Source organism: Chelonia mydas, chromosome 1 (genome assembly GCF_015237465.2).
Source record: "Chelonia mydas isolate rCheMyd1 chromosome 1, rCheMyd1.pri.v2, whole genome shotgun sequence".
Classification (NCBI taxonomy): domain Eukaryota; kingdom Metazoa; phylum Chordata; order Testudines; family Cheloniidae; genus Chelonia; species Chelonia mydas.
In genome coordinates, this window is record NC_057849.1 from 29031929 (window position 1) to 29044331 (window position 12403).

General features: G+C 42.9%; 1 protein-coding gene across 4 annotated transcripts in view; it reads right to left on the bottom strand.

Moving 5' to 3' along the window:
* The window catches only part of MTMR2 (myotubularin related protein 2), an 82716-nt gene that overhangs the window by 59379 nt on the left and 10934 nt on the right, over window positions 1-12403 (bottom strand). The window contains exon 1 of one of the 4 annotated variants that reach the window (XM_043529234.1): window positions 8562-8581. The exons of 2 other annotated variants lie outside the window; for them this stretch is intronic. Coding sequence is in view for 1 of the 2 variants with exons in the window: in XM_027821852.3 (XP_027677653.1) it covers window positions 2032-2090 (59 nt within the window). In the remaining variant the exon portion in view is untranslated. Of the gene's footprint in view, window positions 1-2031; window positions 2202-8561; window positions 8582-12403 lie in introns of those variants that run through there. One more of the 4 variants, XM_027821852.3, reaches the window with a different exon arrangement.

Here is a 12403-nt window from a genome sequence, read left to right on the forward strand (position 1 = left end):
TCTTCGGTCCTAGAAGCAAGTGTTCTATCCGGCAGCATATGGTAACATAAGCCGGTTTCATCTGCATTATAGATTTGCTTTGGAGCATAGCCACCCTCGATGATAATCTCTTGTAACTTTAGCGGGTATTCGTCGCAAGCTTTTATATCTGCTAAGCGAGTCTCTCCTGAAATTGTGACTTGCCGAATGCCATGACATTTTAAAAAACGATTAAGCCATCCACTGCTAGCTTTAAATTCGTTACCCTGATGTGCAGAAGCATCCTCGCCCAAGCATCTAAAATCAAGATCCTTCTTCAATTTCTCCACTTGTTTCCTTATAATGTCACCGGAAATTGGCATGCCATCGGAGCGTTCTTGGGTAAACCACGTAAATACAGCTCTATTTAGTTGGTTATCCTGGACAGTTTTTAGGCACTTCCTTTCCAGGCCTTCACTTTCATCCAGTTAAACTAGCATTGATCGTAATTTTTCCTCATCTTTGATCCACCCTCTTAATGTTGATTCCAAACACTCCTAGTTCTTTTGAGACCTTCGCTTGGCTCATTCCTGATTTCAGTCTGTCCAAAGCTTCCACTTTTTCTTTGACTGTCCATGCCTTTCGTTTCCGTGGCTGTGAACTACTTGCCATCACATCAATGGTATTTTAATATTAATGCTAACAATTTTTTTTAATTGTTTAGAAAATGTCAGCGCAGAGTTACGTTTCCAAAATACAACTAGTGAGACAACTTAAGCTTAGTCTATACTGCACACAATTTAGAAACGAGATTAAAATAGGTGAGAGAGATGAGAACGCCTAATGGGACCATGGGCAGGCAACATACGTTTACCCCTGCCTTCTCACTGTTGCACATTTGTTCCACCACTTTGATACATACAGTACATTGTCTGTACAAATGTGCATGTATGTAATTTGATACAAGCCACATTTTAAAAGCCGACCATGGATGGTTTTGTAACAACTTTAAACTGGCAAGGTGACAGCAGGTTAGTCAATGATGAAGTTAGACTGAACTCTCCTTTTTGATAAATTAGTCATGGTTATAAATACAGAGGCCGTTTTTATTATAGTGGCCGATAAAAATAGCTACCACCTCGCACATGGTTTTGTTGTCCGCAAAACGAATTTAAACTTTCAATGGTTTTAAACTATCAACGGATTTAAACTGTCAACGTTATAAGTTTAATTAAGACTTGCAGACAAGTCTGTTTTTTATGCAATGAAGATTGGAGTGAAAGTTTAAAAATGTTGTAAATGCGCTTTTGATTCAAGGCAGGCTTGTAAAAACATACATACTGAATATGTATGCGGTAATCATTAAATGTATAAACTGGGATTAAACAGAATAAAAGTACTGTATGTTGTAGACGAGACAGAAAACCATTTTTACTTTATCACGTTATATCCAAATTCATGTTATATCGGATAGTGTTATATCGGAGTAGAGGTGTACTTAGTTCTGGGATACACACTAAGGCAATGCTGTATTTTGGATATCATCATAGAACCACTTGTATATCCAGTGCTTCACAGACGGTAAATGAAATAAAGTCCTGGAAAAAAAATAATGTAAAGCCCAATCCCACAACACTCCCTCACTTAGGCATGGCCTTACTTGTGCAAGGCCTTGTCTACACAGCGTGCACTGATTTGCTTATACCAGTTTAGTTAAACCACTGCAAAGCTCTTGATGGACCCTCTTAAATCAGTTTCAGCGTGGTTTATATCAGTTTGGCTTGCACCTTGCAAGTATCCACCCAGGGATTTACAAAGATTTAACTAATTTGGCTTAAAAAAAAATAATCATCATACCGTTAGTTCATCTGGTGCGACTTTGTGTGTGAACCGATCCTGAGTAAAGGTTCACAGGATCAGGTCTTTAGACAGACATCAGCTCACTGGCATTGTTTGCACCTTGGGCACACAATGCCACCTCTTCTAACTCTCCTTTCCCACCATCAATACAGACTCCTCCCCATCAGCATCAACATTTCAGTAATGGGAGTCAACCCATAAAGTGTCACTTACATGCAAAAGTCCTCATCATTAATGTCACTTCTTGTTCTCCTTTCTTCAGTTCCTTGCATCTGAGTCCAGACCTACATTGTACGGGCCAGATTCTCCACTGCCTTGCATTTTGTAAGTAAAATGCTACCAATCTGGCTGGTAGAGTTTTAGACTCATTTTGCACAGGGAAAAATGACTACCTAAGGGATAAGGCAGTAGATATTCAGTTGAGTTTGTAAGTGCATTTTCGTATTTGTTGATCATGCTTAGTCCCAAATGGTTTTTAATGCAGAAAGTGAAATGCACATTCGAAGTGAAATTTTCAGAAGTGCCAATCCCTCATTGGCCTAACACTGCCGACAGCAGAGCTAGGCCAACATGAGCACTTTTGAAAAACCTACCCTGCATACACAGGAAACAACACTCATGACATAGCTGGATTAGGCAGCTCTGAAGAGTATACATAGGTTGCATGTGTTTGGCTCAGTACCTCTATTCTCCCCATCAATCATTAATACTGAACTGAAATTAAATTAAGGAACAAACACTGACCTAACAAAGAATTTAAACTCAGTTGGCTCAAGACGTTCTTCCTCCTATCAATATCTGTCAGGTTTGGGTTGTCATGGCTCCGCTGAGCAAACTAATTAACCTGATGTCCCTTTACACACCACATTTATTACCTTCAGTGGTTTAGCTAACCCGGAGTTCTTCTATTGCCAATGTGAAAAGAAACTGAAGCCATGCGGCCTAATACTCCTTGAAGGAAAAGATAGTTTTGCAGCTAACACACAGACCAGGAATGAGAAGAACTGAGATCTGTTCTTAGGTCTGCCACAGGCCTTCTGTGTGATTTGGACGAATCATTTAACCTCTCTGCGTTGTCGTCTCTCCAACATATCAAAGCCTTTGCCACCCTGAGATTAGACCACTGTACGGCACTCTGCTTGGGCCTATTCAGAAGCTGTGCTTAGGCTGGAACATGGCAGACTGCCGGTTATCAGGGCCAGATTTCCAATTAGGTACAGTAAGCATGTGCCTAGGGGCGCCTAAAAATTAATACATACAGCTCCCCTGCAGGCAGCCATGTTCCTGGCACGGGTTGATGGCTGCCCAGCATGTGGGGCTGGAGCAGGGTGAGCATCCGAGTCAGCCTGCCTGGGGGTGCTGTGAGCCCCGGCCCATCGGGGAAGCTGCTTAAGGTGCTGGGAGCATCCCAGCTCCTTCCCAATCTCGCTCGCCCCCTGCCTCTGCCCCATGCAGGGGAGAGAGAGGGAGGCACATGGCCAGCACCCTATTCACCTGCACAGGCACAGCCAGAGCATGGCTGCTGCACCGTGCTGCGTAAGGGATGGAAGACACCCAGGGACCATTTGCCTTGTAGAGAGGTACAGTCCCCGCCTTGTGTCTCGCCTGGGGCAGGTGGGCTGTGCCCCAGCTCAGGCGGGCTGTGCCCCAGCTCAGGCGGGGAGCACTATGCATGGCAGAGGGTCTTGTGCCTTCCCGGGGAGGCTGTGTTTATACTTCTTTTCATTTAATTTTTTACAGAAAACACCAAGGTCAGCTGTAGGCAGGGGGAAGGACATGCTGAAGATGCTGTGCCTAGTGGCGCATAAGGTGTAAATCCAGCCCTGCCTGTTATGTGGTGTTTTGCACTGGGAGCACATTATACCAGTGTTCTAGGAGCTGCACTGGCAGTCTGTGGGCTTCTGGGTTGAGTTCAAGGTGTTTGTTTGAACCATTAAATGACATGGGTCTAGGCTACCCAACAGACCCCCTGGGGCTCTTCTTGCTCCACACTACTGCAGTTACAATCAGTGGAGGCACTCGAGGTGGAGATTCCTTAATATGGAACAGAGAGAGCTGCTGCCCGGGCATTCTCTATGAGGGTCCTTAGCTTCTGCAATGAACCTTCATTCCCAGGGATTTGCTAGCCTTCCAGACCCACTGTGAAACTACCCATTTTTGCAGATATTTATGGAGGGGCTGAGATGAGGATGTCAGGGAGGAATTTGTTACCTGGGAAATAATGGCAATATGGGATGGGGGTGATTTGTGGCTGTGGATTTTAATGGTTCTGTGTAATTGCTGGTTTTGAAAATTGGACGGGTCACCCCAAAAATGGGATGGCCATGTATGTGTGAGAACTCTAACAGCCAGACCTCAGCAGGTGTAAATCAGCACAGTTCCACTGTAGTCAACAGGGCTACGTCACCATGTGAGGATCTGGCCCCATATAAACAAACGTGTGAAATGGGGATAATTCGATTTCTGACCCCTCATAAGGATGCTGCGCAGCTACATTCACTGATGTTTTCAAAATACCTGGAGCTCTTCGGAAGCGCTAAATATTATATTACTGATCCTTTAAAATGCACACCTCAGTCTCCCAAGTACCTCCTAACTAGCGCTCATCTCAAGCTCCAAAACCCAGCTGCTCTGCCTAGTCCCTGTTTTGCTACCACTATTAACTGGGAACAGAGATCCCTGCAGTGATTCAAAGGCACTTTTGGGGAAATGACCAAGAATGACTTTCCAGGGTCTTCTTGCTATTTTGATCCTAATTTTTCCCTGCAATCACAATCAGTTTGGGGGTATGCCTACCACCGATGTACAGTCATACTCCTCATCCAGATAATTATATTTTACATTGGCAGAATAGTTAAACGCATTTCTAAAGGTTTCTAACTATAAATTAGACCAAGATTTGTCCAGAGGATGGAGTCAGCAATGCCCTCTTCTAATATTTACCCTCACTATTGAGCCCTGGACTATGGGGAGCAGATATATGCAACTAATAAGGGAATTATAATGAGAACTAAATTCAGTGGCTCAGCTGTTGGTAGGGTGCTGATCATTACTAGGATTACCCACAAGAGTCTAGATGCTTTCCAAACATAATATGCAGTCCCTGCTCCAAAGAGCTCATAATCTAAAAAAGCAAGCCGCATAGGAAGGGTGAAGGACAGAAATAAAACATATAGTGATTTTAAAAAAATGTACCATCAGTTATTTGCTTTGCCCATTTATTTGCCTGTTATTAGTTCACATTCTTGTAGAAGGGATTGGAAGGAGGAGGGGGTTTGGGCCCTCCAGACTCGTTCAGTAAGGGCATTCCATGTGTGGAAGAAAGCATCGATACTATTTTGGAAGAAGCAGACGATCTGGCAGTGTGAGGATGGGAAGATGATGCAATAAGGAATAAGAGCAGACAAGGAAGGAAGGGCATAGAAGCTGAAGTTAGTCTAATTATGAAGGACCTTGAAGGTGAAAAAAGGAAATTTAAACTCGATACAGATTGCCACACTGTTTAAGCAGTAATGAAATTTCACCCCATATAGTACCTAGTACTGAAATAGTCTAAAATTTAGATTTTTCTCCAAAGGAAACAGATATCCTAGGGAAATTCCAGAACGGTTTCTTCTGTGAAAATAAAACCTATGGGTTTTTTTCACATCCCAAGTATACAACATAACCTTTCCTCGTAGGTCACCGGTTTTGAAAATAAAGTTGTGGCAACAAATTTTATCGATTTATATGAAACTCAAGCACTGACACAACTTTTGGCGAGAGTAAAGTCATAACACTACTTTGTCCCTCTGAGAAACTGTGTAAGACGAATCAGCCATCAGGACTTGTAATTACTATAGTGGTAATTTCCTAAGCCGCATCTTAATTGTTTCCACCTCTTGATCAACAAAAACACAGAAAAGCATACATGTGGCAGATCAATAGCCTTAACCAATCCTGGGCAGCTTGGGAGGGGATGTTTCCCAAAACTTTATTTTTCTGCTACACTTGTTCAGCCTCTGAAGGGCTAGAGAGGGACAGATGCCTCTGTCTCTCCGGAAGAAAAAATAATGGCCAAAATTTTCAAACTTGGGTGCCTAAAATTAGTCTCTTAAATCCTTATTTATGCTCCTAAATACAAGTTTGACCTGATTTTCAAAGGTGTTGAGCATTTGCAATTCCTAGTAAACATAACGGGATGGGTGGGGGTGGTCAGCACTTCTGAAAATAGGGCCACTTTCATTTAGGGTGACTGAATAACGTGTTAGGAGACTAAATTTGGTACCCAAGCTTGAAAATCTCTGCCAGGCTCATTCTCATGAGAAAAGTAAGCAAAATAACCTCATAGGATGCCAGACTGATTCTCCAATGCTTTCTTTATGAATGTTCCTGCCTGCTGCTGCAACAAGTAGCTGCTTTTTGCTTGCAGAGGCGTGCCAGCTGCTCGGACACTAATTGGTATAAGCTGCTCACACATTTTCACTGTATCAAACTGTATAGTTTCTTTCGGCAGCCACTGAACTGATATGGAAAACAGGTGATAAAATGCAGCACCGTGCTAGGCTGTTTCAGCTGCAGAGGTCACAAAGGAGAGAAGCACTGCAGAATATACTTTCCATTTCCTCTCTTCCTGTTTTTCTCAAAGTTTCTCTTTATGTGCAATCCTGAAAACGCAAGGTGAAAACTGCAAATTAATCATGACTAGTGGCAAAAACAATTTAATTTGGAAATTCCAGATGCCAGAAAACTGGCATTCAATTGGTTTGAATTTCGTAGTCGGGCCATGCACAGGAGCACTTCTAGTACCTCGTGTACTTTCTTTTAAAGCATAAACACACACAGTTATTGAGCACTCCCTGCTCATTTTCAACATCCAAGATGGCAACACTTCCCTTTCAACACACTTCCCTGCTCCTCTCTCTCCTTCACAGAAGGAAAAAGAAATACCGAAGAAAGTTTGGGTCATATCAGAACAGAACCCAGTCCTCTGAGATATCTCTACTCTGCTCCACCCAGCCAGTGCTGGCCTGAAGACAAGAAGTCCACCTTGCTGTTCAATCCAGGTTTCCCATTTAGCAGCTCACTAATGGCCTAAACCCTCATTCACGCAAGGATCCCAGTGACTACGCAGTAGCCCCTTAATGGCACAATTCTGCAAAGTACTTAAACAGATGCTTGCTTTGCCTATCGGCAGGAGTAGAGTACTTGTGTGTGTGTGTAAGGGTTGCAGAATAGGATCCCAAACTACAACATTTAAAGATTACTATTTTAATTTATTTGTATGACACGTACACCTAAAAGCCAAAATTGAGATTCGGGTCCCACTGTGCTATGCACTGTACATACACAGTACAACAGACATTCTGGACCCCGAAGAACTCTCTCATCCTAAACCAGGGGTTCTCACAACAAATTTTTTGGTGGCCTCAGAGTGCAGCCACCAACTCTGGCTGTGACGATTTTTCCTAAAATACTTAATTAACTTCAGGAAAAACAAATAAATTTGCACAGGTACATGTCCAAATCATTGTAATCTATCTACGTAGGGTGGTTTTTTTTTGGGGGGGGGGGGGGGGGCGGGGGGGTTTACATATTCAATAATAAAAATAGTGTACAGTTGTCTCTATTCTTTATTGGACCTAAACAGAATAGAAACACAAATAAGGTGCTTTGACCATTCTTGTCATTTTTCTTATTGTTTATGTTACTTTTTTTGGTTGCTTTTTTTTAAGACTTGCTAGCTACTAAGTGTGCTGTGAAAAGTGATATTAACAAACATACAAATATCACTTTTCACAACAGACTTACTCAGCCCCGGCAAGCCCAGGGACAAATTAAGCCTTGGATGGAGAGGTAGGTACAGAGGCAGCAGGGGCCAAGGGTGACGGGGCACTGGGGGAGGCAGTGGGGGGCAGAGGTGATGGGGGAATGAGCTTAGGGCCAGAGCCCGTCACCGCGCAACCAGGGAATGGAGCCCGAAGCCCCGTGGCTGGAGCCTGCCACCCGAGGGCTGAAGCCCAATCCCACTGCCTGCCTGGGAAGGTGCGGAACTCACTGGCTGCCTGTTCCTCCAGCTTGTGTCCCTCCAAAGGGAGACACGGCCCAACCACTCCTGCTGGCCCCTGGGAAGGGGCCGCTGCTTTGCGTCCACCCCACCCCCCTAATCACTGCCCAGGAGGCTGTGGCTGCAAGAAAAGCCCCTCGTGGCCGCATTTGAGAAACACTGGTCTAAAAGAGAAGATGGACAAAGGAAGCATTATCTCCCATTCATCGATGAGTCAGACTTGAATCTTCACAGCAAAATGGACCAGAAAAACAGATTATCCTACCTACAACAGAATGCACATACAGACAGCAACTTAATCTATTATACTTTTATATAAAAGTACACATACAAAAGCTCAGCATACTGTATTTATACTGTACATGTACCCAGTATACAACTGACTACATTTAAGAGTTACCTAGAAGTCATGATTTCTCTGAAGATTGTCAAACACCTACTTTATCTTCTGCTTGACTTACATATCTCAGGAAAAAAAGCCACAGACAAATATATTTTTGAAATAAGAAAGAGCCAATTGGCGGGTGCCCTCTGGCACTCAGAAGAGGCAGACAGTTATATAACATAGGACTGTAACCTTCCCTTTCAAAAGATTTGGCCATGTCACAGTGCTAAACAATCTTAAAAGAAGCCATTTCAGCACACAAATCATTGTGCATGTTTGTGACAGACTTAAAATAGCCCCCACGATACTTGCCTGAATAAGAAAGATTCACTTCTGTTGCCAAGCAAACCAGGGTTTCAATCTGACTTCAGTGTTCCAAGCAAAGAAAATGTCACTTTCTATAAAGTTGATCCTTTTAAGTAGCATCCTGAGCTGAATATATAGTACATGTTTTCCCATGAGCAATAAAGGGAGTGCCCTATATTTTGACCGTGAACAAGCTTTTCTAGGAATGCAAATTTTGCTCTCAATAGTTACACAATGGACTACAGTCTCACCAGCACTGCTCATGCTCAATTAGTCATTCTTTTATTATTATTTTTTTAACCAAAATTCACAAAAGGCCTGCAGCACTTGCTAAACAACAGGCCGATTGTCTGAAATATTAGTAAGGTTCCAAGGATAGAAAGCCAACACCCAAAGCCTAACTGAAAAGCAGCACATAATTAACAACAACAAGCAACCCTCAGTATCACCCTTTCCTGAGTCAAACAGCCCAGAAGGTAAAAACAGAAGAATACAAGTGACATAGGCCCAAATCAAAAACATCATGTGGAAGACTGACAACATCATGATCTGTATCCATGAGAGAAACAAAAGAGGAATCTGCCTAGTAACATGCTCCAGGCTGGTGCAGGATGGTACTCAGATGCAAAGGAAAAGCCAAAATAATATTCTTATCCAAAAGATTTTAGACAAGTACTGGGAATACACCACATTTTACCTCTGCATCATCAGTTGAAATACAGCCCATGTCAGGATGGATCAAAATTTCTTACTATCTGAAAGCAGATGGATAACCCATGTGAAGTGACTCAGCCGGTCTTGATCCACAAGGAACTGGACCAGTGCCTGCATCACTGGTAATTTTGGTTGCAAACTTAATAGCGATAACAGTGAACGATGGGCAGAGCAAATGAATCGCCATTCCCAAGAAGGAAGGGTGAGAAGGACTGTTGGATGGTTAAGGCACTCTCCTAGTACTTGGGACACCCAGGTTCAATTCCCTGCTTTGCCACAAATTTCCTGTGTGACCTCAGGCAAGTCACTCAGACCCAGATTTATAAAAGTATTTAGGAGTTACCTAGCACTGTGTGGCCCAGGTGACTTAGACACATAATGCCCATTTTGAAAAGTCACTTAGGAGCCTAGGTCTCACTGAAAGTCATTAGGATTTAGGCCCTAAAGTCCAGTCCCAAAGTTATTTGGGTGCCTAATTCTCACTGAAATCAATGGGTGTTAGACACGTAAATACCTTTAAGAAACTGGGCCTTCATCTCTCTGTGCCACTGTTGCCTATGTGTAAATGGGAATAATGGTCCCAACCTCACAGGGATTTTGTGAGGATAAATATATTAAAGATGGTAAGGTGCTCGGATATTATGATGAGGGGGCCAGATAATTCTCCCTGCCACCCCAATAAAGAAGGAGGCACTCTGTTGTGTCAGTGTAGGGAAACCTAAGTTGGGCCTGTTTCCCACACTGAGGTTTTCTGTTTATAGGGTTTCCAGTTTGGTCCCATTTCTAATCACTAAAACTTCACTTTACATTTAAAGGGTGGAGGTTCAAAAACATAGACTGGGTATGTAACCCAAATTACAGTCCTCGTACGTTACTGTCAACTCAAACAACACTGCCTGCTAAGAGTTTACTCAGTTCAGTCCTGTCTCACACAGCAGGCCATTGCTAAAAGATGGTGGGGGGAGGGTACTGTAAGGGTGAGAAAATCTACAAGCGTACTCGGTGCTTTCCAAAGATGCAACGCAGCAGAGGGCAGTACTGAACTCTGAATCAAGGTTCCCCTTGAGAAAAGAAAGTGGAGGTAGTATTTCAGAGTCAACAAAACAAACACAGCCTATTAAAAGAGAGATTGTACTATTTTGCACAGGTTTCTCTGAAGAGCAGAGATAGGGATGAAGCCATGGCCAAAATGCTGATGTATTCTAGTGATTCCCCAGAGAACAGTTTATTAGGGGACCTTATTAGTCAACACGTTAGAACAGCCCAGTGCATGCAAGGAAAAAAAAAAAAAATCAGAAACTGAAACTAATTGATGATCTTAAATCTTTACCAAGTAATAATTAGGGCAACAAAACTTGCATGAACTGGATCAAGAAAAAGACCGGAAGACTTTGTACTTGTTGGTAGGAAACCAAAGGAAGATAGTCCAAATAGGTTGAACAGATAAAATAACTTCTTATTTGTAGTGCAGTATTACCTAGGAGTTCCAGTCACGGAACAGGACCCTATTATGCTAGACGCTGTACACACCGATTTAACAGTAAGTCTATATACCTACCATAACTCAGTCCTTATCCTGTTGCATTCCTTTCTCTAGTATTAAACACTCGCGTAAGAAAATAACTTGCCCTGTCAAACATGCTGTTTATCTTTCATTAAAAAGTTAGTAACTAAAAATACCAGCAAATGACTAATCATTGACATTTGTAATTCCAGACTGGGATTAATTAAAAGAAAGAAGAAAATGTACTTTTGAATACAGCACGCAAATACACCCCCATTTGGAGAGTCACCTATTATCTGGTAGAAATCCTCCAACAGGATACCTAGATATTCTCTAGCAGTCAGATGTTGAGATGCAGTGTGCTCTGACTGCAGACGAAGCCTGGAATAGGGATCAGAAGCCTACTTTCTAATCCCAGGTCAGCCACTGAACTGTTACGTGTCCCTCGGTAAATCAATATCTACCAAAGATGTGGGTGCTCAGCACTTCTGAAAATCAGACCCCATAGTCCAGATTTCCAAGTGTTCAGCACCCACAACTGGGACCAGATTTCTAAAAAAGCCCAACTCCCAGAGGTACCTAAATAAAGATTTTTTTAAAAGAGCTCAGCATCCAGCAGCTTCCATTGTGATGCATGGGCAGGATTTCAAAAGAGTTTAGCACTCGACATACTGGCCACTTCTGAAGGTGTCTAAATGGTGTTTGGAAAATTTGGTTCTGTCTCTCTCAAGGTGGGCACCCAAAAATGGAGACATCCAAAATGAGTGAACGCTTTTGAAAAGGTGAGTCCCCAACCTCTCCATATATCAATTGTCACATCTATATACTGGGGATAATCTTGCAAGATTGCTCACCTAACAGTCAAGGCTGTTGCATCCATAAATAATGGAAGTCATGTTTGCCCCACCCAGAAAAGCATTTATTCTGCTAAAGAAAATAACTACTCATCTTTCCTGAGCTACCTAAATAAGAAAAATAAAGGTACTTAAATAGTTCCTCCCCTCCTAAAAGAGGAGGGAAAAAATCTAAGGCCAGGGCACCTCTTCTGCTGAGTGGAGGTAACTTCTTTAGCAATGTAGCAATAGGGTTTCTGCTTTTCCTTGCTTGAGACCACTTGGAGTCATGGTCTGGAATCAGAACTAGAAATACATCCACCTACTGCACTGGAGTGTAACTGTCCTATCACAACCAATGGAGAAGATGGTTATGATCCTGCCCCCATCAGATCACCAGAAGCTATACTGATGTTGCTAATGCTGTCCCTAGCCTGAAGGTGGGAATAGGCAACATGGGATGGATCACTTGATTACCTGTTCTGTTCATTCCCTCTGACGCAACTGGCATTGGCCACTGTTGGAAGACAGGATACTGGGCTAGATGGACCTTTGGTCTGACCCAGTATGGCCGTTCTTATGTAATCACATAAGTAATGGGTCACAGCTGATCAGCTGCTTGACAGCAGATATTAGCTCATAAGTTATGGCATCCAGCAGGAAACTACTACATTTTCCCCCTCCCAAGAAGGGCTCATCCAGCATCACACTGTTCTGTGACTGGGGCTTTGGAACAACCACTGAAGAGACTGCCTGCCCCTCCCATCATGGGGCTCCCTCCTCAGAAAATTCTTCTG